Source organism: Zingiber officinale, chromosome 9A (genome assembly GCF_018446385.1).
Source record: "Zingiber officinale cultivar Zhangliang chromosome 9A, Zo_v1.1, whole genome shotgun sequence".
NCBI classification, from domain to species: domain Eukaryota; kingdom Viridiplantae; phylum Streptophyta; class Magnoliopsida; order Zingiberales; family Zingiberaceae; genus Zingiber; species Zingiber officinale.
In genome coordinates, this window is record NC_056002.1 from 44,211,148 (window position 1) to 44,238,136 (window position 26,989).

The 26,989-nt window shown below is 41.3% G+C and overlaps 1 protein-coding gene across 2 annotated transcripts; it reads left to right on the forward strand.

The window, feature by feature from the left end:
- The first annotated feature begins 2,744 nt into the window (after positions 1-2,744).
- LOC122021986 (uncharacterized protein At5g19025-like) lies at positions 2,745-25,426 on the forward strand. Of its 2 annotated transcripts, none has more exons than XM_042580181.1 (2): positions 2,745-3,525; positions 25,238-25,426. In XM_042580181.1, the coding sequence occupies exons 1-2, from the start codon at positions 2,816-2,818 to the stop codon at positions 25,269-25,271; spliced, it is 744 nt and encodes a 247-aa protein (XP_042436115.1). In that variant the 5' UTR covers positions 2,745-2,815; the 3' UTR covers positions 25,272-25,426. The 2 variants fall into 2 exon arrangements, with proteins under 2 accessions (XP_042436115.1, XP_042436116.1); XM_042580182.1 differs by lacking the exon at positions 25,238-25,426 and adding an exon at positions 23,274-23,476.
- Positions 25,427-26,989: the final 1,563 nt, after the last annotated feature.

Here is a 26,989-nt window from a genome sequence, read left to right on the forward strand (position 1 = left end):
CCTATACCCATCTTCCTACCCAACCTTAGGTGGTCGGCCAAGAAAACTTAGAGTCCAAGCTTGGGGCGGCCAAGCCAAAGGTTGAGCCAAGTAAAGGTGGTCGACCCTAGCTTGGAGCCCAAGCTTGGTGTGGCCGACCATATAAAAATAAAGGTGATTTTTTTAAAAATCTTTCCTTATGTGGAAGCCATGATTTTAAAAGAGAGTTAAAAATTTATATCTTTCCTTTTATAGCTTTTTACGAAAGATTAAGAGAAAGATTTGATATCTTTTCTTATTTGTAGTTAAAAAGGAAGATTTTAATTTTGAAGAAAACTTTCTTTTTTGAAATCATCCACATGTTTTAATAGAGAGATTTTAATTTATAAAATTTCCTTTTATAACCAACCATGAAGGGAAAAATTATTAGAGAAAATTTTATTTTAAAAATTTTCGGAAACAAATAAGGAAGTTTTAATTTTGTGTTTAAAACTTGCCTTATTTGGAGCATGTGAAGGGGTCGGTCATGTAAAGGGTTTAAAGGGAATTTTTAATTAAATTTTCCTTATTAACCAATAGCTAGGAAAATAAGGGAATTTTAATTATAATTAAATTTCCTTATATGCTAAGACCAAGGAATATAAAAGAGGGGGTAGAGGTGTCTCACCTCACAACATATCTTCTAGTATTCCCCTCCTCTCTTCCTTGGTGTGGCCGACCCTATTCTTCTCCTCTTCTCTTCTTCTTTAGTGGCCCGTGCATCCCTCTCTTGGAGTTCTTGTTGGTGGCCGGTTTTTGTTAGGAGAAGAAGGAGAGAAATGAGGCTTTGCTCTTGCATCCCTTGGAGCTTGAAGGTTGGTGGCCGAAACTTGCAAGAAGGAAGGAGTCTTGGTGGTTCTCATCTCGGTAGATCGTTGCCCACACAACGTCTGAGATAAGAAGAGGAATACGATAGAAGATCAAGAGGTTGTTGCTTACAAAGAAAGGTATAACTAGTAATTCTATTCCGCATCATACTAGTTTTTTTCTTTGTAAGAATTTTGAAATACCAAACACAAGAGGCTAGTGATTCTAGGTTTCAGATTTATTTCGAATTTGTGTTTCTTTGTTTTTCGATCTTGTGATTCGATTGTTCTTTTTAATTAAACCTAGGGTTACTATAAGGAAATTAAATATTGAATTTCGTTAAGAGGTTTTGTCGAAGAAGTGGTGGATGTTCCCATACCCAAGAAGGCCAAGTGTCTCGCCATGTTTGACCTGGGAACTGATTTCCGAAATAAATATTTAATTGAATTTGTAACACGGGTGGATTTGGATCTATAATGTCAAGTATCGTTTGCGATCCAAGTCTAAACCTTTAAGAACAGATAAGTTAAATTTAGAATCAATAATGTTAAGTTCTATTTGCGATTCGATATTTAATTTCTAAAGAACACAATAGGTTGTTAGGTATGGTTTAGGACTTGTACAAAATTTTTATATAGGGGAACTAATTCGATATTTCGAGTAGCAACCAACAAATCGGATGTCTGACATGAAGTCCAGCTAGGTCGATGAGCTGACCTGATAACTGGTATGAAGTCCAGACGGGTCAACGGGCTGACCGAATGTCTGGCAGGTAAGTTAAGGTAAGTCACTGGAGGGGAGTGACTTGGTGAGGACGTGTTCCCAGTTAGGGAACTTAGGCGCCAATCCAACTTAGATCTATTTCGGAAGTCTAAGTTGAGATCGTGACTAGATTCCGGTCTCAGTGAGACGGAATCTAATTATTACCCTGTTTTATTATATTTGTGCTAACTTTTGTTTTGCAAAGTAGTTTAATATTTATTTTGCCTTGGATTAATATTTTCTTGCAGGAAAAGAAATTTCTGGAAAATGACGGTCCGAGCGCCCAGAAGGGATCCGGGTGCTCGAAAGACAAAACTCATCTCGTCGCAGATAAGGAGCACGCTGATTGGCCGGACCTACGTTACGGTCCGGGCGCTCGGAAGGAATTCGGGCACCCAGACCATGCCTATAAAAGAAAGCCTCCACGGAGCATCAAATAACAACTTCTTGCTACAACTGTTCTGTTGCGCTTTGCCCCTGCGACGCTGCGAAGGTACTCCGATAACTTGCGGTTCAAGTTTTTTTATTATTGTTGTCGGTATTCGTTTTAATAGTTCTTGTACCTACTATTGTAATCTTGTTTGCGAACTATTAGTGATTGCCCAACGAAAACACTCAATGAGTGCGAGTCTTGAAGTAGGAGTCAATGAAGGCTCCGAACCAAGTAAAACTAGTTTATGTTAGCGTTGTGATTTTTTAGTTTTCCGCTGCATACTTGCTTCGAATTTTCGATCGCTATTCACCCCCCTCTAGTGACTTCCACGATCCAACACTTCCGACTACCCACTCTGACCCAAACTATAACATGGTGAAGACGATGAACCCATGAAAGGATCGTAACCAATTACAATCGGATCATAATTATGATCTAACTACAATTAGAAATGCACCATCTCCTGATCCATTTTTTGCGATCGAGATTTCTCTCGATTACAGTAATTTACACCGTCTTTCTATAGTATTTATTTTTATTAATATAATATTTAAGTATAAAACTAGAGAATAAATCATATTATCATTAAATAATATTATTTAACTACGGGATAGAAAATATTTATTTTATAAAAAATATTTACGAATAATATTTTTATTAATTATTTTAAATAATATTCATTTATAGCTTTTATCTAATTAATTTAAGAAAAATAAGTGCGAAGAGTTGTATACTTGTGTGCGGCAAGAGAAAAGAAAGAAGAGGGTGGGTCTACGGTCTACCTAAGCGCACGTAATGTTCCTCCGCCCGTTCCCATCCTACTTCCGCCCTGCCGCTCGCCGCCACTCCTCTTCCTCCTCCAAATCGTCGAGGCGCCACTCCTCGGCCTCCCGCGGAGGTGGAAGCGACCACCATCATCTCCTCCCCAGCATCTCCATCTGCGCCACCTGCAAGAACTCCCCCTCCGCCGCCACCCTCGACCTTCTCATCCTCCTCCTCGCCCTCTTCTGCTCCGCCTTCCTCGTCGCCTCCTCCCTCGCCCACGTCTTCCGATCCCTCGCACTCCTCCTCCCCGCCTCCTCTTTCCGCCACGCATCCCACCCCTACCTCGTCACCCTCCTCCTCCTCTTCCTTGCCGCCTCCCTCGCCGTCGCCGTGCTATCCTGCTCCCGACCCTGCTTCTTCCCCTGGTTCCTCCGTCGACGCTGCAGCAGGCCTCGCTGCCGCGGCCTCAAGAAGGCCCTCGAGTTCGATGTCCAGCTGCAGACCGAGGAGTGCATTCGCTCGCCCGACCTCGCGCAAACCGCCGCCTGGAAGGAGATCGACGATCTTCCCTGGAAGGGCGGGCAGCAAGGGAACAATCCTGATTACGAATGCCTGCGAGTGGAGCTGAGGAGGATGGCTCCGTCCAATGGCCGTGCCGTGCTGCTCTTCCGCGCACGGTGTGGCTGTCCACTTGCAAAACTCGAGGCCTGGGGACCCAAGCGAAGCCGCCGGAACAAGAAGTGAGCTCCCTTAACTGCTGAAAATTTTCAGATCTAGTTCTTTAAGCCCGTATTTTTTTTATACAAAACCAATAAAGCTCACTAATTAAGTAAAGAGGTTAATTGATTCCCAATGGTACTCAGACTGGTGGTTGATATTGAAAAATTGGTGAAATTTGTCTAGCAGGTTTGCATCACCACATGCGCACTAACAATTGCATTATGAGGACTAGGGATTTAAATCAAGGGTTTGTATAAATTAGATGGCCATCTTCTTGCTGATGCTAACTATTCCAGTCAGTTAAATTAAGTTGATAAGGATTAAACATTCTGGTTTTGGTATCAATCAATGATTTTATCAAACTGGCCTTGGTCTTTTTCCTGTTATAAATTTTTTAGTGTTTCTACTGGATGTTGGATTATGAACATGACCTAAGTCTAGAAAAGTTATTTCCCTAGGAATAAATAGTGATGTATGCTTTGAGCATTTGACACACATGCTTTTAGCTTTCAGAAGCAGAATTTTAAAACCTGAAAGTATCTTATAGATAAGTGTCATGAATGTGTTTCTTTTCAATTCTAGAATGAATGCAATGTGGATTTCGACTGAGAATGAGATTTTTGTTATGAATAGATGAATTGTCTGAACTTTTCCTTCCTATGACTACCCTGTCCACTCTAACATTTTGGCATTTATTCTATTTTACTATCTTCTTTCTTTATTATGTTAATTAGTCAATCCCTCTCAAATGTTCCATGTACTGAAATCAGTACATTTAGGTTAGGGGATGATTGCCATCTTTGTCCTTTTATTTTTCGGAAAACAATAAGGTGTATAACAAACACAATTTATCATGATACTGCTCTATTAATATATGAAGTTATGATAGGATATAAACATGCTCAAAGATGACCAATACGTACTATAATTATAAAAGTTTAATCTAATAGAGTGGAAGGCATAAGAGGTAGAGTGAGACCAAAACACATGTCAATGGAATAAAAAGAGGTGTAATTTATTTGAATATTACTTGTAATATGGCTCAATGGAGGATAAGATTCATCTAGCCCATCCAAAATAGTGGGGACAAACAAGACTTGATGATGATGACTTTTGGTTTCTCCAATATGCCTCACCTTCTATGTGATTAGTGTTCTGAAAGTGGTAGCCATTTTAAGGCACCATAGGCTTTTGTTTCCCAGTAATTATCACACCTCAAAAATTTATCACAAACTAATGAAATTCTATATAGAACAAGTTCCCAATTTTTTTTTTTTTTAAAATTTTCTATTAAACTTGTCTAATATGTGTTTGTTGCCAACATCTTTGTTCCCAATCCCAATAATCTTGTCATAACAACCAATGACAATTTATCATTGTGAATACTAGATTGACATTATTACATGTGTATAACCATTTCCTCCGCCCATTTATTTTCATCATCATCAATATATTTAAAGATCAATGAAATTGTGCAAATCATGACAGGCTTAATTATTTGATTGTTCTTTACTCACACCAATTATATGATCTTTGGATTCTTTTTCTTCTTATAAAATTTGTTTGCACAAAACCACTTTATAAGATGCTTGTACTGTCACACGAAATTACATGATCTAGATTTCATATGACACTTCATAAAAATTAGGGTTCTTCATGTACTTTCTCTATATTTCTACCAAAATTCTTTTGAAACATTCGTATTATATTGTAAAATTTCTCTGGTTGTTTGGAGTGGAAGAGGATGCTGAAAAGACACTCATGACTTGATGGATAAACCATGTGATCCAATGTTGCAATGAAATATATATTATATTTAACTACAACACATCTAACCATTTCTTTCTTGGTTCTAAACTTTATCATATCTAAATCATCAATGTGATTGGAAAAATATATACAAGCATAAAAGTTGGCCTATCCAAACTCTTTTGAACTTGTATCATCTGCTTATATCCTGTAGCATGAGGTCAAACAAATGAGTCACAGATGGAATCTTGTTCAATGTAAACATAGACTCTTTGATTGCAATGCTTTGATTTAATTACAATAATAGCAAAATTATGATTTTTAGCATTTGAAGATACGGACTTACTCAAGATTGCTTTCATTATTAAATCAGTTACATTTACTCTCACAATTTTTTTTTTCAAAATCCTGTTAAGTGATTAATGTAGAGTGTCTAAATTGTATGAAAGCGAAAACATCAAGAGACTTTAAACACCACCTGAAGAACGGTGTTCTAGAAAATTTTCTTTTTTTTCCATGATAGATCAACCATGTTTAATTCTAGCTCCTTTTTATGTAATGTAACTAGTCTATTCACATGATAGTTATAGGCATGATTTCAAGAGTCAATTCGTATCAATTGGCGTGAAAAAAATAGATTATTCCAGCTGTTGCTCGTGCCAACAGAGTTTTGATGGACCAATCAAGACAAACTTTGTCGTGTTCAGTTGATTCTGTCATCATTGACTCTGGACATTATTGTGTGGTTTTAAGAGCACCAAAATGTGTCCAACCTTGGATCATGTGCTAGCTATCTACCCCTGCCATCCTAATACTATAGACCGTCGTCTAGAAGTTGTGGTATTCAACATTATGGAACAAAAGGTGAACCTTTGCCTTGTAATGGCCTTGTGTTCTTTGCAGCCACCGCCACTGCCCCCTCCAGCATCCTAGTTTCATCCTAGACAAGGAGATCCAATGAAGAGCTTGCTTTCATTATGAACTTACTAAAGGTCAAGATCTTTGAGGCGTTGCTAGAGCCTGACTATACCTTCGTGCTGTTCTACCCTGAGAAGTGCTGAAAATGTCAATGCCTTCCTGTACTTGTTAATACTTCTCCTTGCTCCTTGCTCCTTGCTCCTTGCTCCTTGCTCCTCCACCTCTTTGCCTCTGAAACATAAAAGTTTGCAACACCTCCACCCTGCCTTGTATGTAACATATGCATCAGCATGCCCACCAATGAGGATGCCTTCCTCGTTTTCAATGATCTCAGTTGGATTTCTTCCTTCCAAACTTGCGCAACTTATTCAGATATGACTTCATCTTAGACCTTGTCCACAGTCGCATCATCTTCTTTCATCAGTGTCATTTGCACTCTTGGCTGCATACATCTACCATAGGCCATGCTAGTGTAAGCCCTAAGAGCCAATCAAGAGTTGATTGACTTAGGACATATTGTATTATATTCCATTAATAAAAGACAATAATTATTTTATTTACTTCATATCTGTGTCAGATGAATAAATATAATAATGTCCTAGGTAGTAGGTTCTAGTTTACAACATATCAATTGATTGAATTGATAGTGGAACCTATTTATATATATAGACACTATTCTTAACTATTCTTAGTCAAGACAATATTAATATATTGAGACTAGCATGTAGGTCAATTGATGACTTAATCTCACAAGTCATGCATATGAAATATCACGTTGACACATAGGTATATTTTAGACAATATGTACTGAATTGACTCGTTATGAGAATATTTTATAGGTCGTTTTATGAGTGTCATAAACATTCTCATAGTGACTATTGGTATGAGTCCTTACACCTGAAGTCACTATGATTCCCTACATAAGGAGTTGTGTATTTTAGTATCGACAAATGTCACCTGTAACAAGATGGATATAAAGTCTATCACTAGGTATAGCGGTATGCAATAAGTTATGCGGAGGGATGTAGGTGATTTAGATGAGATCTATACCTTCCATAAGACGGAAGTGATATTTTTGGGCCCTTTGATTAAGTAGGACACAAGAATGCATGACCATGCTCAAATTAGTCAATATAAGATATTGAGCTTATTTGATTGAGTGTGCATACTTAGGGATTAAGAAATACAAAGATTGATAAGAGGATGACACAGTATATGCCTCATTAATCAATCTAGATATCGTGGATAGAAGGACCAAATTATACAAGATAATAGAAATAGAAAGGTTAGGTCGGATCTCGACATTCTCGTCACTTGGGTAATAATGATGCATTGCTAGATGACACTCATTGCTTATGTATCTAAAATGATTTTAGATACATTACCAACGTTATGAGAGCCTATTGGGTCATACACAAAGAATATATTAATTTGGAGATGAATTATAGGGTTAAGTCTAATCTGAATTAGATACATTGAGTTAGACTCGAATGAATTCGGATTAGACTTATTGAGTAATGAGTTAGACTCACTGGTTTATTGGGTTAATGGTTAATACAATATATTAAATCCAACCCAATAAGATTAATGAATATAAATAGAGATTAATACATCATTAATCAAAAGGAAGATTAATAGACAAAATTTTTTTGGATTCATTGGATGAGTACAAAAATATTTGTAAAAGTAACATTTAGGCGAAGTAACCTTTTTGGTAAAGTAATATTTTGGTGAAATAACCCTTTTGGTAAAGTAACTCTTTTGTAAAGTAACCTTATATAGGTTGTTCCTATCCGAAAGGGGAGAAGATGGCAACATGGGGATGTGGCTTGATGGTTGACGGGGCGAAGACTCCACGTGGTCCTGCAACACAAAGGTGTCAGTGTTGGCCGGGAAGAGGTTCCGTTGGCCCTCCGACGCTCAATTTAGTTTTGACGATATGGGAGAATAGTAAGAATGATGTAGCTAAAGCGTGCAAAATAACGAAGTTGTGCATACCTCTTCTGGTAGACGGGAACCCTCTTTTATAGTGCCACTGTAGTGTTTGTGTACGTATCTCAAAGCGTGCACACGTTTTCCTAAACGTTCTCTGAAAAGACAAGTCAAAAAGTGCCATTGACACTTTTCTTTAAGTGAGTATGCATATCTCTGATGCGACAGGTTGAAAGCTTCCAAAGTACGATTTGCTTGCGGAATATGCTCTGTTTTCATGGGCACAAACCTCCAAAAGAGTAAAAGGAGATATACGGGTGGGTCCAGCTGTAGGTTGATGTGCGTCCGCTCGGTCGGGACACCTTTGATCGGTCGTGCTGACCAGCACAATCTCCCTTCACTTATTTTTTCCATTATTGGAGGGCTGCCTCTCGTCCGGACGAACACACCTCTTGCTCGGTAGGGACGGCGGCCGGGGGATGCAATGCCTGTTTGTCTCTTATAACCTTATGTTGTTTGCGTAGCCCGGCTCGTCCGTTCGGGCAAAGCCGCCCGTTCGGCCATGACTAGGCCGCACGACTGACTTTGCTTGATCTATGGACAACATCCCTTTGCTTTCCTTAACTTTGACCTCCATGGCAGCTGGTCTTCCTTGCTTTGACTTATCTTGGGTGGGTCCCTCTTCATCACCGCATCACAAGCCTTTCCCTCTAGTCTAGTCGAGGGATACTGTAAGTCCGACTGACTGGACAATTAGTGTGCTTTGGAACTCTTTCTTCTTGACCGGGTATTCTAGAGTTTTGAGTCACCGCTCGGTTATAATATTCACTGCTCAAGGGTTTATAGCCGCCGCTCGGCTATGATGTTCCTGCACAAGAGTTTATAGCCGCCACTCGGTGATATCATAGCCAACACTTAGCCTTTTTTTTAACTTCCTTCCGATCCTTACTCTAACCGCTCAACCCACGTAGTACCTTTTAATTGCCGTTGACGTCACCATAATTGTTTGAAAGTCGTTTAAATCCTCAACCATTAATGCCAAGCACACTTGACCATGCTATGGAATCATGCTCTCTACTTCCTCATTAATGCCACCTGTAACCGAATGCCACGTGTTGCCCTTACATGTTGTCACATGCGTGATGTGACAGACGATTGTTTGAGTTTGATGTGACGACTATCTTTTCAAATTCAACGGTCATGTTGAAGCTACGTTTTCCAAAGCCCTGGATCGAGCAGCCTCGGGCGACCGTCGACAGGGTTTTAAACTCTTAACTTCTTTCTTCACCTCATTGTCTTCCTCGTCCTAGTCTTCTTCTTTCCTGCTTCTCAACCTAAGTTCATCGCCGATGCTTTCCTTCTTTAAGCTTCCTCTCTTTTCTCCCTTTCGACCTTCAATTTTATTGCAGTCTCTCCTTCTCTACCCCCGACCGTCCATGGGTTATGATACACCTCCACCGAATCCAAATTCAATGGTGTTGAGGTCGACCAAATGAAACTGACCTATCGTTTCCCTGACGGCTATAAAATTATCATTCCCTCTGCTTATGACCGCCCTCATACACCTCCTGATGGTTTCCTCCCCTTTTTAAAGATCAGTTTTTTGTCGGCCTTCGCTTTTCCATCCATCCTTTTTTTTTGAAATTTGCACATACTTTCACATTCCCATGCATCAATTAGTATCTAATTCCTTCATACTACTGTATGGGGTTGAATTATTTCGTCTGTACGGGATTCCTCTTGTACCTCGTGTTTTCCACTACTTTTACTACCCGAAGCTTTCTGAGACGGATACCTCCTCTTCCAAGCCCGAATGGGTGCTGTATATTTTGACAAAATATCCTCCAATAAACATTGGAAAAAGTACTATTTCTATGTCCGTTTACCCGCTCAACCAGCCTTTCCGATCGGCTGACATATTGAACTATCGAAACCTCCCCCGATCAAGAGGTACCGAAGCGTGCCGGCCTACCTCGAAGTAGTCGCAAGTTTGACTAATAAAAAATACCATATACATAGGTTGCTCTTGGAGGGAGTTTTGTATGTGTTCGGGCTAAGCCCTATCCAAACACGACTACATGTCACTCAAGGTATGTCTCTTCCCGTTATCTTGAATCTAACTGATTTATCTTTCTCTTTTGCATATTGAATCATGAACCGCGTGTTGCTGAGCGGCAAGTGTAGGCTCTCTGATGCAGACATCAACGCTAAGGGAATGGTCGAGTTGGAAAGCCGCTGCCTGTTGCCGGTCGAGCACTCCGACAAGTCGACCGACGAGGTAGGGGGAAGCCGGGTGGCGGGTAGTGATGCAGCAGTGACTACTGGTGAATTGCCTCCTGAGCACCCCTCTATGGCGCCGATCGATGTTCCATCTAAATCGGCCATGTCGGGCGAGCCGTTGATCCAACGCCGCAAGCGACATCGTGCAAAATCATCCCCTCGTTCGGCAACCTCGGCTTGTAGGCTTGGGCTCCAGGAACGACTTCCCGACCTCCATTCAAGCGGGGGGAGTCCACTTCTACGATTGCTGAGAGGGAGGCTGTCCTGCCGACTCCCCCTTCCTCCGACCGAACACCCTCGTTGTCTGTGTTGCCGATTGAGACAACACTCGCAATGTCGATCGCTTATCTCCTCCGGTCAGCGCTGAGGCCTCCCTTTCCATCATTCTCTCTTCCTCAATGCCCAAATCCAAGGGACCGATCACCTCAGAGCCTTCTGATCCGAGCGGCCGTAGGCATGTCAAGGTAATCCTTTGCCTGTCGATCGACTGACGCCTTTTAAATGACGCTGAGTTGCGCTTCCCGAGCATCAAATTGCAATACAAGGTCATCTAGCTCAGGTCTGGGCGAATGCTAGGATCCGCGAGGCGTCCGTTAGTGTTAGGGTCGATTTGTAGCTAGAGGAGGGGGGAGGGGTGAATAGCTCGTCGCGCTTCGTTGGCTTGCTTCGTTGTTATTGATATGCTGTGGAAAGACTCGAAACGAGACTCATAATGCTACCACTAGGATTTACTTGGTATCCACCTCAATAATAGATGACTAATCCAAGGATCCACACACGACCCGCTCATCCACTATGAAAACACTCATTTATGGTAACTACCGAAGGCGGAGAAGCCCTATACAAACTCTCAATACAAGAAGAAAGAAGAGGGAAGCAGATACAAATAAAATCTTACAAGATTTACAACATGAAATCGAAACCCTAGCTTCTTCTCCTTGTGGAACGCCTCTTAACCTTGGAAGTGCAGCAACACTTTACTCCAAGAAGCTTCAAGAATTGGCGGAGAGTTGTAGAGAAGCTTGTGTGAAGATCAGGAAGAAGCTCGTGAAGAACTGCCGAAGAGATCGCTAGCTATCGGCTTTAATCCCGCACAACAGTCACAGCCCAATCGATCGACCAATCGATTGGGGAGGCTTGAATCGATCAGTTGATCGATTCAGAGTGCCTTTGTGCTCGCTGGAAGCTGCCTGAATCGATCGACCGATCGATTCAGGTTTTCTCGCAATCGCACGAGAAAACCAGCTGCCAATCGATCGGCCGATCGATTGACAGTGCCGATCGATCGGCTGATCGATTGAGCAACTCTCTGTGCTCGCGACACTGCTCCCAATCGATTGTGCTGCTGCTTGTCGTAGCACTCTCCTAATCCATTGGTTGATCAATTGGGCTTGGGTCAATCGATTAGCCGATCGATTGCCCCATCCTTGACCTGCCTAAACTCAAGTCCAAGGTTCCCAAACCCAACATCCGGTCAATTGTGACTTGTTGGGACTCCTTCTGCCTAGCATTTGGTTAACCTTGACCTGCTGGGACTTCTTCACTAAGTGTTCGGTCAATCGTTTGATCCACTTGGACTTTTCTCCTTGTTCTGAGTGTCCGGTCAACCTTGATCCACTTGGACTTACCATCTCGTGTCAAGTGTCTAGTCCTCCATGATCCACTTAGACTTCCACCAGATGTCCAGTCACCCTTGACCCATCTAGATTTCCTCATGCCAAGTATCCAGCCAATCCTTTGACCTACTTGGGCTTCTCAACACCGGGTGTCCGATCAACCTTGATCCACCTGGATCTCCACTTGTCTGGCTTCACTCACCATGTCTTTCTATCTGCCTAGTTTCACTCACCAGGACTTTTTATCTGCCTGGTTTCACTCACCAGGACTTTTTATCTACCTGGTTTCACTCACCAGGATTTTCATCTACCTTCACTCACTAGGGTTTTCACTTGGCTTCACTTATCAGGATTTTCCCAACTGCCTAGTTTCACTCACTATGTCTTTCACTTGCCTAGATTCACTCATTAGGCCTTTCACCTGGCTTCACTCATCAAGATTTTCCAACTGCCTAGCTTCACTCACTAGGACTGTCACCTGACTTCACTCATCAGGATTTTCCCTTGCCTAACCTTCAGTTAGGATTTCCCCAGTCAAATATTTGGTTAACCTTGATTTACTTGACTCTTCTTTACATCAAATTGGTCATCCCTTCACCAGAGGGGAATTGTATCAATAATCTCCCCAATCTGACGATTACATCTGTAATCTTCATGTATTGTCAAACATCGAAACCCAAATATTAAAACTCAAGTTTGAGCTAACTCAAGCTTAGTCAATATGGTCAACTTGACAGTTAGCACCCACGAGGTGACCATCTCGTCTGGGGAGCTTGCGGATGGTTTCACTCAAAAATCAACTAGGGTAATTTTAGCGAAGGCTTTTCTTTACTTTTCTTGATCGGCGCTGACTAACTTTATTCGGTTTGCAGTTTTGGGTGGAGAGTCTAGCTATATGCCAGCGGCTGACCTTCCTCGAACTCGAGAACTAGCAGCTTCGAGCGCCGACCGAGTGATGTGAGATTAAAGCGACTGCCATTTGCTCACATTAAATTAATAATTTATACTCAACCGAATCCCTTAACTTACACTAAGGTAGTATAGTAGAGGACCGGATCGTCCCTCACGTGGAACTAATGGCAGGACGTCTGTTTTAAGACAAGATCGAATCAGGGGGTTTATTATGTTTTGAGGTTTCTAAACCTAATGCAATAAAGGAAATCCTAACTTACCAACAAAGATGAACCCATAGCGCAGTGTCACTCTATACTATAGATAACACCATAAACAAGGATAACAAACAAACATAAATGAAAATAAACAACAATCTTATCTAACTATCAACGTGGAACCTACACTGCATTGTCACTATATGACATAAGCATCAACATTAATAGGCATGATAAACGAACATGAATGGAATTGCAAGATGTATAACTAAACAACTGTAATGAAAATAAACAATTATGAAAAACAATTAACAAAATCTAACTATGCATTAATGAAGTTAACAAAATAACAATCAAACAAGAATAAGAACTTAACTACAAAACCAAACATGAACAACAAATAAAATCTACTTAACCAATTCAATTCTCCACAATCAACCACGAGAAGTGATCTGTCTATCACTAACAGATCCACCGAGGAAGAAGACCGTTGTCATTCGGAAATCCTCTGAATACGGTGGATAGCAGACATTACTCGTCGAAGATGCAAGCATCGATGATGGAAGCATGATATCCCTATGAGGAATGCCTCTAAAAGGGAATCCGCTGGGTCGGAAATATAGTCTGGTGACACTGGAGGAACGCCTTCGTTGATCACTAATGCGAAGAAGATTCATTGGATCGGAGGAATGCCTCCGATTAGTGGTGGAAAAAGAGCTGCTGGTAATTGGAATTGCTGCCTTCTTCACTCACTGCCATCTTCTTCGTGTTCGGCAGGGAACCCGACTGGTATATGAGGGGAATGAAGAACACCGCCGGAGGACCACCCCTGGCACTGCCCTAGGGTCGTCGTCGCTATAAATCCGTCGGAATGTCGCTGCCGTCTTCTTTGTCTTCAATCGGGAGAAATCGAAAGGGGGCATTGGGTGTGTGGAGAAGAAATCGTGAACAGGAAATGAGCCCTAGCCGAATTGGAATACTGTTCCTCATCGTGAATAAAAGGAAATGAAGAGTTTTCCTCCTTTGATCTAAGCTGTCCATTTTGATGATGAAGATGATGAAGATCTGGCCATTTGATCTCGTTGATGAAGAGATGAGTGGTTCGGATTAAGTTGCCTTCTTGCTTGGATCCAATGGTTTATATCATTTTAGATCTGGATCAAGGGTAGGATGCTTAAATTTGAATGAAAGAATAAGATCTCTCTAGATCTAGATCAACGGTTCGCATTGATTTTACTTGATCTCCCCCATTTGACATCCAAATCAAACCAAATTCGATCCGATCCGATCATAATTCATGGCTCTTTGAATTTCCTACAAAACCACATAAAAATATGAGATTAAATTCCACAATTTAATAATTTATAGAAAATTTACAATTAAGTCCAAAATAAGTTTCTACTCACAACACAGTATAAACACCAAATTAAGCATGCAAGAAGGTAAAAATGCTAAATCTAAGAGCAAAAATAACAAATAAAAATGCTAGTTATCATTGAGCAGCCGGAGACCTTTCGGGCTCGAGTCGAGCAGCTGACCGCAGAGCTAACCCAGCTAAAAAAAGACTTAGACATGAGCTCTGTGCAGCTTCTGGGGTCCAAGCGGGCGCCGTGGAGAAGAACAAGAATTATGATCAGACCCTCAGCTTGATCGGTTGACCAAGCAGGCTCACCACTTCGAGTCCAAGATAAATTCTACCAATGCCAGGAAACTCCAAGCCATCGAAGATCTAGAGGCCAAGAACAAGGAGGCTTGGGTTTTGGCAAAGAAACTCGAAGAGGCAGAAGCGTCACTAGCGGCCGAGCAGGTTAGTCGAACGATGGAGCAGGCAACGAGTGAGCTCCAGCTCAGGGAGCATAAACAAACAATAGACAAGCAAGCTGGCGAGCTGGCTGCGTTGAAGGTTGAGTTAGAGGTGTCAAAAGCTGCATTTGACAAGTTCAAGGGGGAGGAACCCGATCAATAGGAAGGGTGAAGTACTTTCGTTCCCCTGAATTCAACGAAATGTTCACGGACCGGACTCTCCACCTTTTTAACTACGGTATCGAAGGGACCCTTCAACAATTAAAGGACGACCGCTACCTCTCTCCTGATCTATCGAGCAAAATTATAAAAAGGGAGAAGATCTCATATTCGCTCACCGACAATGTGCTCGACTACCTCGATTAGTTTCTTTTATAAGTTTATCAACATTTTTTTGTACTCGCCAAGTGCACTTTGTAAAAAACTTTCAAAGTATGAATCCAAGCACTCTCGTTCGACACTTTTAAGTTCATTGTTATGGAGCATTGCGATCCCTTAATTTATCCTTAGCGTAGTATACTTGGTTTTTTATATTTGTCCGTGTAGTATGCCAAATGAAATTGCAACTTGGCCGAGCAGCTCGTGCCCCTTGAGCACTTAGTGGGAATGCCTAGCTCGTTTATATCAAAGCCGATCGGCGAGTGGGTCTTTGACACTTAGGCACGAGGGCTTTGCTCACTTATAACACGACCGAACGCCACGTGAGTCTTTGACATTTTAGTGCGAGGGCTTCACTCGCTTATAATATAGCCAAATAACACGTGAATGTTTGACACTTTAACGTGTGGCCTTCGCTCGCTTATAACACGCCGAGCAACACGTGAGTCTTTGACACTTTTAGTGCGAGGGCTTTACTCGCTTATAACATGACCGAATAGCACGTGAGTCTTTGGCACTTTTAGCGCGAGGACTTTGCTCGCTTATAACACAACCGAACGACACATGAGTCTTTGACACTTTAGCGCGAGGACTTTGCTTGCTAATAACACGATCGAATGATACGTGAGTCTTTGACACTTTAGCGCAAGGGCTTTGCTCGCTAATAACACGATCGAACGGTTCGTCGGTCTTTGACACTTTTAGCGCGAGGGTTTTGCTCTCTTATAACACGGCCAAACGACACGTGAGTCTTTGACATTTTTAGTGCGAGGGCTTTGCTCGTTTATAACACAGCCGAACGGCTCGTGAGTTTTTGACACTTTGGTAAGGGGTTTTGCTCGCTTATAACACTGCCGAACGGTTCATGAGTCTGGGGCACCTAGCGAATTTTCGTTTAAACTTTCCTGCATTCATAGAACAAATGTTTTTACAGTTTACAAGAATTTAATCTCAAACTTACTACTTGGCTCGGTAGGGTTGCAGATGATTTGCACTCCAAGACCGTTCCAGGTTCCTTTTGTTTTCATCTTGTAGATAATAGGATCCCGAATTGAGCTTTGGATTACTTTTTACGATCCTCCTTACGGGGCCTCCAGCTTAGTGACGTCGCTGACCGGCTTGATTCTTTTCCAGACCAAGTCGTCGACCTGGAAGGATCCGGGAATCACCCTCCTGTTGTAGTTTTGCTTTATTCTCTGTTGGTATTTCATCAGTCACAGGGTTGCTTTGTCCCTGATTTTCTCTATAAAGTGTAACTCCATGGGACACGGTTCGGGGTTCTCCTCGTCATAAAGCTGCATCCGATCGGACTCAATCCCTATCTCGATCGGCACTTCCGCCTCTCCTCCATATACTAAGTGGAATGATGTTATGCCGATAGCTTTCCTGGGCGTGGTGCGGTAGGCCCACAACACCCTCAACAGTTCATCTACCTAGCTTCCCCTAACATAGTCGAGCTGAGTTCGGAGCCCTTTGAGGATTTCTCTATTGGTAACTTCCGTTTGACCATTGCTTTAGGGGTAAGCTACTGACGTGAAGACTTGCGTAATACCATAACCTGCATACCACTCTCTGAGCTTCCACCCTTGAAATTACCTTTCATTGTCGGAGATAAGTTTGTGAGGGGCGCCGAACTGACATATAATTTTCTGCCACTTGATAATCATATGTTTGGTTATCTTGGCGAGCGACTTGACCAACACCCATTTGGAGTAGTCCACAGTCACAAGAAATTTCCTCTGTCCGGTTGCCAATGGGAAGGGTCCCATAAAGTCCATACCTCACTGGTCGAACGGGCAAGAAACAATAGATGCCTTCAATTCTTCTGTATGTCTGTGCGGTATGTTCAGGTTGCTACCGTTCGAGCGACATTGACTTGTAGAGTAGGCCAGAAATAGCCCGCCAACAAGATTTTTCTTGCCAATGAACGACCACTTGGATGACTGCCACAAGAGCTTTGGTGAACTTCTTGCAGGATGTATTGAATGCCCTATGCTCCGATGCACTTCAGCAGGGTCTTGAGAAAGGCCTTTTATATAAATGGTCTCCAACTAACGTAAACCGTCCGACTCTTTTTTTTATTAACCGAGCTTACTCTTTATCAGCCGGTACGTTGCCTGATCGGAGAAACTCAATCAAAGGAGTTCGCCAATCGCTTGAAGTCTCCCTTTAGTTAGCCTCTTAATGTGAGCTACCAAATTATCTGCTCGATAGGTTTATCCAACACCATTGGGGTTAAAGAACTTGCTAATTTAGCCAGTTTGTATGCATATTGATTCTCCGCTCAGGAAATTTTCTGGATAATCACTTCTTGAAATCCATCCTTTAATTTTTCGATCGCCTCAGCATATAGCCTTAGTTTGGCATTGTTTATCTTAAAAGTTCTTGACAGCTGCTGTGCTGCCAGTTGAGAGTCCGAGTGGATAAGGACTCGGGTGGCTCCCACATGTCTCGCTGCTTGCAGACCGGCGATTAGTGCCTCATACTCCGCCTCGTTGTTTGTAGCTCAGTAGTCTAGCCGAACGGACAGCTGCATTTTGTCTTCGCATAGGGATATTAAAAGTATCTCCACTCCGCTACCTTGTTGGGTAGATAACCCGTCCACGTATATCCTCTAAGTTGCCTCCGGATCGGCGTTTTGTACCGCAATCACAAAATTGGCTAAGGCTTGCGCCTTGATCGCTGATCTGGGTTGGTACTCGCTCAGCTCCGTGGTCTACTTGATTAGCCGTCTGGATGCTTCAGGATTGAGAACTCTTCCTAGAGTGCTGTTAGTTAACACACAATTATTGGATGCGATAAAAAGTATGGGCGTAATCTTCAAACGGTGAGAACCAACCTGTATGCCAACTTCTTGAGACAGGTGTAGCGGCATTCAACATCTTTTAATATGTGGCTCAAAAAGTACATCGACTGTTGTTCAACGTTGTTCTGTCGCACCAATGCTGAGCCGCCCGCTCGCTCTGTGGACGTACATCTCGCCAGCGATGAGCTTTGCCAATACGAGTAAAGAAGTTAAATAACTTTTGAGCTCTTCCAGTGCCTTGTTGCACTCAGTGTCCCATTGAAACTTCGTAGCTCGACGTAAAACCTTGAAGAAGGGGTGGCTTTGATCGGATGACTTAGATATAGACCTTGACAAGGCGGTAATCCTTCCGTCAGCTGCTGAGCTTCCTTCAGGTTGCGTGAAGGGGGCATGTCTTGGAGCACCTTCACTTTGCTTGGATTTACTTTGATCCCCCGCTCAGTGACAATGTAATCGAGGAAGCGCCCACTTTTTCCCCGAACAAACACTTGCTCGGGTTGAGCTTAACTCTATAACTTCCTTAGCGTTCGGCAGGTCTCATCTATGTCTGCACAAAGGTCAACAACTTGGAGGGATTTTATCAAAATGTCATCTATGTATATCTTCTGCTACAATCTGGCGGCGGAACACTTTGTTCATCAACCTCTGATATGTGGCTCCGACGTTCTTCAATCTAAACGGCATGACATTGTAACAGAAGGTTCGTCCGCCGTGATAAAGATGACCTTCTCTTGATCCTCCTTGGCGAGCAAGACCTGGTGGTAGCCTTGGTATACATCTAACATGCAAATCAGCTCACAGTCGACCGTGGAATCCACTATTTGATCGATACGCGACAGCGAGTAGTAGTCCTTCGGGCAAGCCTTGTTTAGATCGCGGAAGTCGATGCAACCCACCATTTGTTACCTGACTTGGAGATTAACACAACATTGGTGAGCTAGTTCGGGAACTGAACTTTGACTTCAAGTAACTTATCTACTTCCGCTTGGATGATTTGATTCTGCTCTGCACTGAAGTTTTTTTTTTTTACTTCACCGCCCTTGCGTCCGGTCGGATGTGCAACTCATGCTGTGTTACGCTCGGTGAGATTTCTGGGAGTTGGTGAGTCGCCCATGCAAACACATTGTGGTTTTGCCTCAAGCAGGCAACCAGCTCCGCCTTCTTTTCTGCACTCAGGTCGACTGCGATGAAAGTCGTGGCTTCCGACTGGTTGGGATGCACTTGGACTTCTTCTTTCTTGTCATAAACCAGCACAGGAGGCTCTTCCAAAATTGCATTTAGCTCTAGCCGTTGAGCTTTCCACGCGACCCGTGGCTCAATTTTGACCATTTCGACATAGCACCACCGAGCTGCTAGCTGGTCGCCCTTAATTTCGTTGACCAAGCTATCCACGGGAAACTTGATATTCTGGCAGAACGTTGACACGACCGCTCGGAACTCATTCAACGCCGGTTGAACTAGTATGACATAGTAGGCGGATGGGGCGTCCACTATAATGAAGTTCGTTGTCCTCGTTTGTCGGAGCGGCTCCTCCCAGAGAGAGATGGCCAGTCAAGCCTGGCCAATCGGTAACATTTCATTGTTCGTGAACTCGTATAAGGGCGTTGTCATGAGCTGGAGCTCATTCTGCTCGATCTGAAGCTGCTTGAACACTTTCATATATTTGTTGTTCACCGAACTTCTTGTATCCACGAAAGTACGCTGGATATTATAATTAGCAATTGTTGCCTTGATGATCACGGCATCATCATGAGGGACCTCACTCCCTCTAAGTCCTGAGGGCCAAAATTGATCTCCGACCCCTCTGCTTTCTTCTTGCTGCACCCGACCGTATGACTTCCGAGTCCTGTTGGAATCACAATCAGTTGGGCCTTCCGTGATTATACTGATGTCTCCCCGACCGGTATTGCTTCGGTTCTCTTCTTGGGCTGACGGGTGTGACTGCTTCGCAGATGCCCATGTGGGCCTTTCATACTCTCTTCGCGGGGCCTGTTGTCGGTATTGCTTAGCTCCTGGCCTATCTTCCTCATGCTGTCCCCCTGATCGACTGTGATAGCGCCCATCGGGCGTCGGGGATCGACGACAAAATTTTACAGGTGCCCGTCGGCGTGACTTTGGTTTGAGTTGATAGTAGTCTTTGGTGTTGTGTTGGTGACCGATGATAGGAACAGAAGAGCGGTATCCACGGTCTGGGCTCATCAAACTTCGTCCGCTCGGCCTCTATATGTCGCCGAACCGTATGGGTCCGAGACTCTTGGTGTTGTGGCACGGCTCCCGCTCGGGGCCCTTTCAGTGGTTGGTGTGTATAGGCTGTGCGGCGCTCCGAAGTAACAGTCGACTCGGGGATCACCTCCTTCCGAGCCACCTGGGCCTTCTCTACGTTGATGTATTATGTGACCCGCTCGAGCAGATGATCGAAATCTCTTGGGGGCTTCCGGACGAGTGAGCAAAAAAAACTCACCGTCTACAAGTCCTTGGGAGAAAGAAATCACTAAGATTTCCGGAGTGACTGATGGGATTTCCATTGCCACTTGATTAATTTTTTTTAATATAGGCCCGCACTACTTCTTTAGACCCTTGTTTAACCGCGAACAGGTTGACATTTATCTTTTGATAGCGGCGACTGCTTGTAAAGTGTTGGAGGAACGTCGTTCGGAAATCTATTCGATCGACAGCCGCCTGAACCACTTCTGCGCTGATTCGGAGAGCGTGGTGAGGAATACTCGACATTTGACTCTATTGGTAAATTAGTGGAGTATGGTCATATTGTCGAATTTGATCAGGTGATCCTCTGAGTCGGTTGCTCCTGTGTATTCTCTGATCGTCAATGGCCTATAGTGTCGTGGCAGTTGGTCATCCAAGATCTCTTGGGAGAATTGCCTATTTATCTACTCGGGTGAGTCATCGAGCCGGGGTGTTTTTCCTTTCCACCCGTCCTGGATGGGCACGCCCTCTAAAGAAGAACTTTGTAGTTTTTTCGCTCGGCCTACTCTTCTGACGGTGTGCGGAATAATGCACGGTGGTAGGGGATTGGTGCGTTCGGCGTTTCTTTGAAGGCGTCGATCGACTTGTTGTTTGGCTTGCAAACGGCGGGGTTTTCCTCTAGGTCTCTTGGATCATCTTGCTGACCCGTCATTGAAACTGCAGGGTCGTTTGCTTGGTAATCAGCTGCTGTCTACTGCTGCTCCATCATCTTTGCCGCTCGCGCTTGTATCAACATCTCTAGATCTTCTTCGTTAACAATAGTGAGTCGTCCGACGTCTTTCATCTTTTCGTTTCAGATGCAGGTGAACTTTCCACAGACGACACCAATTATGTTCATGTCCGAAAGAGGAGAAGATAACAAGCTGGGGATGTGGCTCGACGGTTGACGGGGTGAAGACTCCACGTGGTCCTGCAACACAAAAGCGTAGTGTCGGGCCGGTAACGGATTCCCGGCGTAGGTTCTCCAACGCTCAAGTCAGTTTTTGGTGATGTGGGGGAATAGTAAGAATGTTGTAGCTAAAGCGTGCGAAATAACGAAGTTGCGCATACCTCTTCCTGTAGATGAGAATCTCTTTTTATAGTGTCACTGTAGTGTTTGTACACGCATCTTAAAGCGTGCATACATTTTTCCAAACGTCCTCTAAAAAGACAAGTAAAAAAGTGTCCCTAACATCTTTCCTTAAGTGAGCATGCATATCTTTGATGCGACAGGCTGGAAGCTTTCAAAGTACGATTTGCTTGTGGAACATGCTCCGTGGCACAAACCTCCATAAGAGTACGAGGAGATACATGGATGGGTCCCACTATTGGTCGATTGGCGTCCACTCGGCCAGGACACCTCCGCTCGGTCATGCTGACCAACACAATCTCCTTTCACTTATCTTTTCCATTATCGGAGGGCTGCCTCTTGTTCGGACGGGCACGCTTCTCGCTCGGTAGGGACGGCGGTCGGGGGATGCATTGCCTGTTTGTCTCTTATAACCTTATGTTGTTCGCTTAGCCCGGCTTGTTCGTTCGGGCAAAGCCGCTCGTCTGGCCATGACTAGGTTGAACGGCTGACTTTGCCTTTCCATTCCTTGATTTTGACCTCTACGTCAGTCGGTCTTCCTTGCTTTGACCTATCTTGGGTGGGACCCTTCTTCATCACCGCATCATAGGTGAAGTAACATTTTGAATGATGATCATCCATTTAGTTTTTTGCTTCTTCGTCCTCTTCTCTTGGCCAAAGAAACAACCATGGGTTGTCGCTAGCATGACGAAGGTTGTTCTTCTCCGAATCTGAGTTCGTATGATGAATGGGGAAACGTGTTCATATAGATACCGTAGAGGCACGGACGTTCTGATTGCGCTGAGATCTATCAAGGACAAAGTTGTTGTTAGGAGTTTGTGTTTACACAACAAAAGTAACTATTCTATCTTGATAGAGTAGAAAAGAAGAAAACATGTATGTATATTGTATTCAAATGGATCTCTGTTTTTTCATTACGTATTTGCTTGTTTTTTGCAATCAGATCCCTACATGCCATGGCCTTTGGCAGACGTGTTAATTGCCCTCAACTAGGTGGGTGCAAATCCCAGGCTGGATAATAGATTTAGTGAGGCTAAATCAGAAAAAAAAAAAACTTCAGCAGTAAATGAAAGAAATAAAGGGTGGTGATTTTAACAAGTGGCAAATGAGAAAATAAAAAAACAGTGAATAATAGAACATGGAAAATAAGGAAACGTCCAGCAAAAAAGAATTTTAAAAAAGAAAAGGAGACAAATATTAAATTTTCTGAAAAAAAGTGGATTAGTTTAAAATAGAGGGTAAAGATTTGCAAATTTGAAATCACTTTTTGAAGCAGCACCTCATCATCGTCTCCTGTCTATCTCATATTGAAGTATCATTAAGGCAAGTCGATAATTTTTGAAGTACTTTTCTCTCTCTATAGTTTTCAAAGTATCTTCCTCTTTTGCCTCAAGCGACGCTGTTGATAATTTCTGGAACAAGGCTCCTGATAAGATTTATTGTCCTCAAATGGTTGCATGTTTTAGTCTTCTTCAAGTTCAGTATTGATGTCGTTAATTTTGATAAGACTCCAATATGGATGTAGATGATACTAGCTGTTGATTTGTTAAAACACTTCCATGACTAATTGTTTTTCCCAAAATTTTAAGCAATATGCTTATGGTGTAACTCATGCAATGGACAGGATTAGAGAGAAAGGAATGCTGCAGCTCTAGTGGAGCTCCTATGCATTTTAAAACTTTGAACTTTATTTAGACGAAGCTAAGATTCATTCAGCTTATCAGAATGTTCTCTTCTATAAAAATCCAGCAAACTCTGCTTATAGAAAATATTAATTAATTTGATGCCTTGTAATTTTCTCCAAAAATGTGGAATCACCACATCAGCGGCCCCCTAGAGCCGGTCCCACGGATATGGAGAGAGATAAATACAAGTACACAGTTGAAAGCGTAATGACAGACGTTACCTTGTAATTTTCTCTTATATGTTTTGTGGAGAGAAAAGATGTGAAATTATTATTTGTTGGTCATTCATTTAAAGACTTTGGACTAAAAGTCGGTTGTTTGTGGTTCTGTAGCAAGTAAACTGATCAAATATGTTTTATATTACTTTTATATATGAATCTAGTATGCGTCCAACTCATATTCACTAATAATAATATTTATTATTATTTTTGTTTATGAGTTATATACTTCTACTTTTTCCAGATAATAGGTGATCGTTCCAAAAATCCTTATGAGGCTCCTTATATTAATATTACTAAAATGCTAAATTGTTTTTTTGTCTGTTGCAGTGTCTTCTGTTTGTACCCTAGTTGGATTTTGTTTAGGAGAACACAATGCATTCATATATAAACAAGGTCTTCCATGGTTAAATGCAAATTTAAATGCTTCTGTTCTCCCAATGGTTTAAGGACGTCATGGAAACTCTTATTGTAGATCCACTTCCATTTCTTGGGCTTTTGATGCATAACTGGATGTTGAACTTAGGAAAGTGAACATGGAGATTTAGGTAATATTAAATATTTTAAAACGTGAAGATCAAAGGATTCTTGTTGATAATAAAGTAAATTAATAATATTTAGGAACAGTAGTTTTTTTTTTGCAATTATTTGATGAGCACTTTCCTGAAAATTATTGTTTAGAAACTACAAGGTACTATAAATTTAGGAATTATTGATTTTTATAACATTTAATCAAACGGGGTTAACTTGAAACAAAGGTTGGTAAAAAATGTGGATCACATAGAAATTACTATTGAAGTTTGGAAGAGTCTATTAGACCAAGATCCGTCATTCAACCTTTTTGGATTTTTTACTGATTAATAGGTAGAGAACTTGTAAAATGGAGGTGAGTATTTGAAATCTTGTGATATCCATAGATTTCTTTCATGATAAAAGGAAAATTGTATTGCTATAATATAATAATTAGGGCATACTATATGGACTTAAGAGTGTTGGAAAAGTAAAACAAATAACACCTACAAAAAATAATGTTATTGGAAAGCATTTAGATGCAGTTCTAATAGATCATAAAATGAGAGAGGCATTTAAGTTAAAAGATGATAATAAATATGTTTTATAACAATCAACGAATTCTATAATTATTAGTTAGACAAGTCGAATGAATTATAGTTGAAAGTTTGAGAGGCAAAGTGCTCAATAAATCTTACCAAAGTAATTTAAAACTGATTCAACTTATCTCAATATTACTTGTATGTCTTTTTACATAGAGTTTAACGACCCTAAATAGTTCGGACTCATGGTTTGCTCGTCGTAACTTTCTCACTTTTTAATTTTTAATTTTTATTTTTTCATTAGTGAACTTCAGTTGATCCTCTAAGTAGTAAAAGCAAGTAAATAAAGCTCTCCATCATCTAGCAGTTGATTTTTTAATTAAATGCTACAACTCTCTTCTTCATGATCGATATTTCATTGCCAGGTCCATGACTTTTCCATCCTTATAACATCATTCTAGAACTTGTATATTCAACAAACTTTGCTGTTGAATATTGTCAGCAGCACACTAATAATTGCAACATGTCCAACATTGCCTTTAAATGAATTTTGCCTCCTGTCTCCCTCTATTTTTTTTTTCCCCAACGAGAAGATTGCATTCTGTTGATGAACTAACATTGTTGTTTTTGCAGAGGCTTAGCAAATACCGCCGGCGGGGGAGGATAATAGAGGCAGGTTCATGGTCCCTTGGCCAGACTACAACAGAATGTTATGTTTCACATATTGATAGGACTTGTTGCACAATAAAAACATTTGCTCTTGTTTTCCCATTCAATATTCTGTAAACTTCGCTGATATAATGGTTTAACGGAATTAATCAAGTCTGTTTTTGCCAGAGAAAAATTGACCTTTGTCGTCGAGATTTCTCTGTTTTAGACAAATGTACAATGGAAAAAATGGTATGTATCGAAAAGGATATGTCCGCCCTGTCATGCCACCTCTTCCAGTTGGTTGGTGACGCCATCATCGGCCGGATCAATACCCACGTGGTCAAGTCCCACGAGAGAACGGTCAGGATCTTCCTTCTGCCCGTTGCAGGTGTTATCTGGGAAACCCATTTTTCAGTTTTTGTTGATTTTTTTTATTTTGCCAGGAGTTGAGGGAGGAAGAGTTCGGCTCATCTGTCTTCAAATTTTTTTATCCTCGTATTTTTTTTTTATCAATCGGACGGATTAGATTATATTTTAAGGATGTCTTGCACATCACGAGGATATTATACACATCTTAAGGATGTCATGATGTCTTGAGATGTAATCTGATCCATCCGAACAGTAGAAAATTTGGGGACAGAGAAATTTAGGGATAGAACTGGGAGAGGAAGGTTGGAGCGCGGGTGCTGACGAAGGAGAGGGAGGTGGGGGAGAAGAGGCAAAAGCGGGAGGAGGTAAAAATGGTAAACCAGGTTTATGACGTCGATGAAGACGAAGTGGAGGACGAGGTCTGGATGACGTTGTCAGTGATGACAAAGAGGGTGAAGCAAGACTGGCTAAGGCATAGGCCACTAACCGTCTATGCCTTTATATGAGTTTGATACTAATATATAATTATGATTTAAATAAATTTAATCAAGATTTATTTTTAGTAATTTTAATTTTTTACTAATCAAATTAGATTTGGTTAATAATTTTTAATTTTTTGATTTCATTAATCTTTTATAAATTAAAGTTAAATATGGTACTTTTAATTTTTTACTCATTAAATTTAGATTTTATTAGGGGTGTAAATGAGTCAAGTCGCTCGTGAGCTATTCGAAGCTCAATTCGATAAAAGCTCGTTTGAGCTCGTTTAATGAGGCTCGTTAAGATAAACAAATCAAACTCAAGTTTCATAATATTCGGCTCGTTAGCTCGTGAACATGTTCGTTAAGCTCATGAATCAATTTTTAAATAAAAAAATAATAATTTTGATATTAAATTTATAGATTTTAGACTCTACTTATGGAAAACATAGATAAATATATTAAATTTATTTATTAGAATAAAATTATAAATTTTAACCAGAATATTATAATTTTTTAAAAATATATAATTTAATTTTAAATGAATATTTAAATTTATAATTTATATTTATTAAGTTCGTTTAGGCTCGATAAAAACTCGAATAAACTCGTGAGCCAGGAATATATTCGTTAAATAAAGCTCGATCTCGACTCGATTATAAACAAGCTAAACTTAAATATCCAAGAGTTCGGCTTGGCTCGACTCGATTACACCCCTTAATTTTATTAATAATTTATTTTTATTTTATTTTAAGTTAGATTCGGTTGTTAATTTATTTGTATGTGTATTAAAATTTGATTCAGAATTTTTAATTTTTTATTAATAAAAGTTTAATTTCCTAACTAAAATTAAGTTCTATTAGTAAATTAAAAATATTTATTGTTT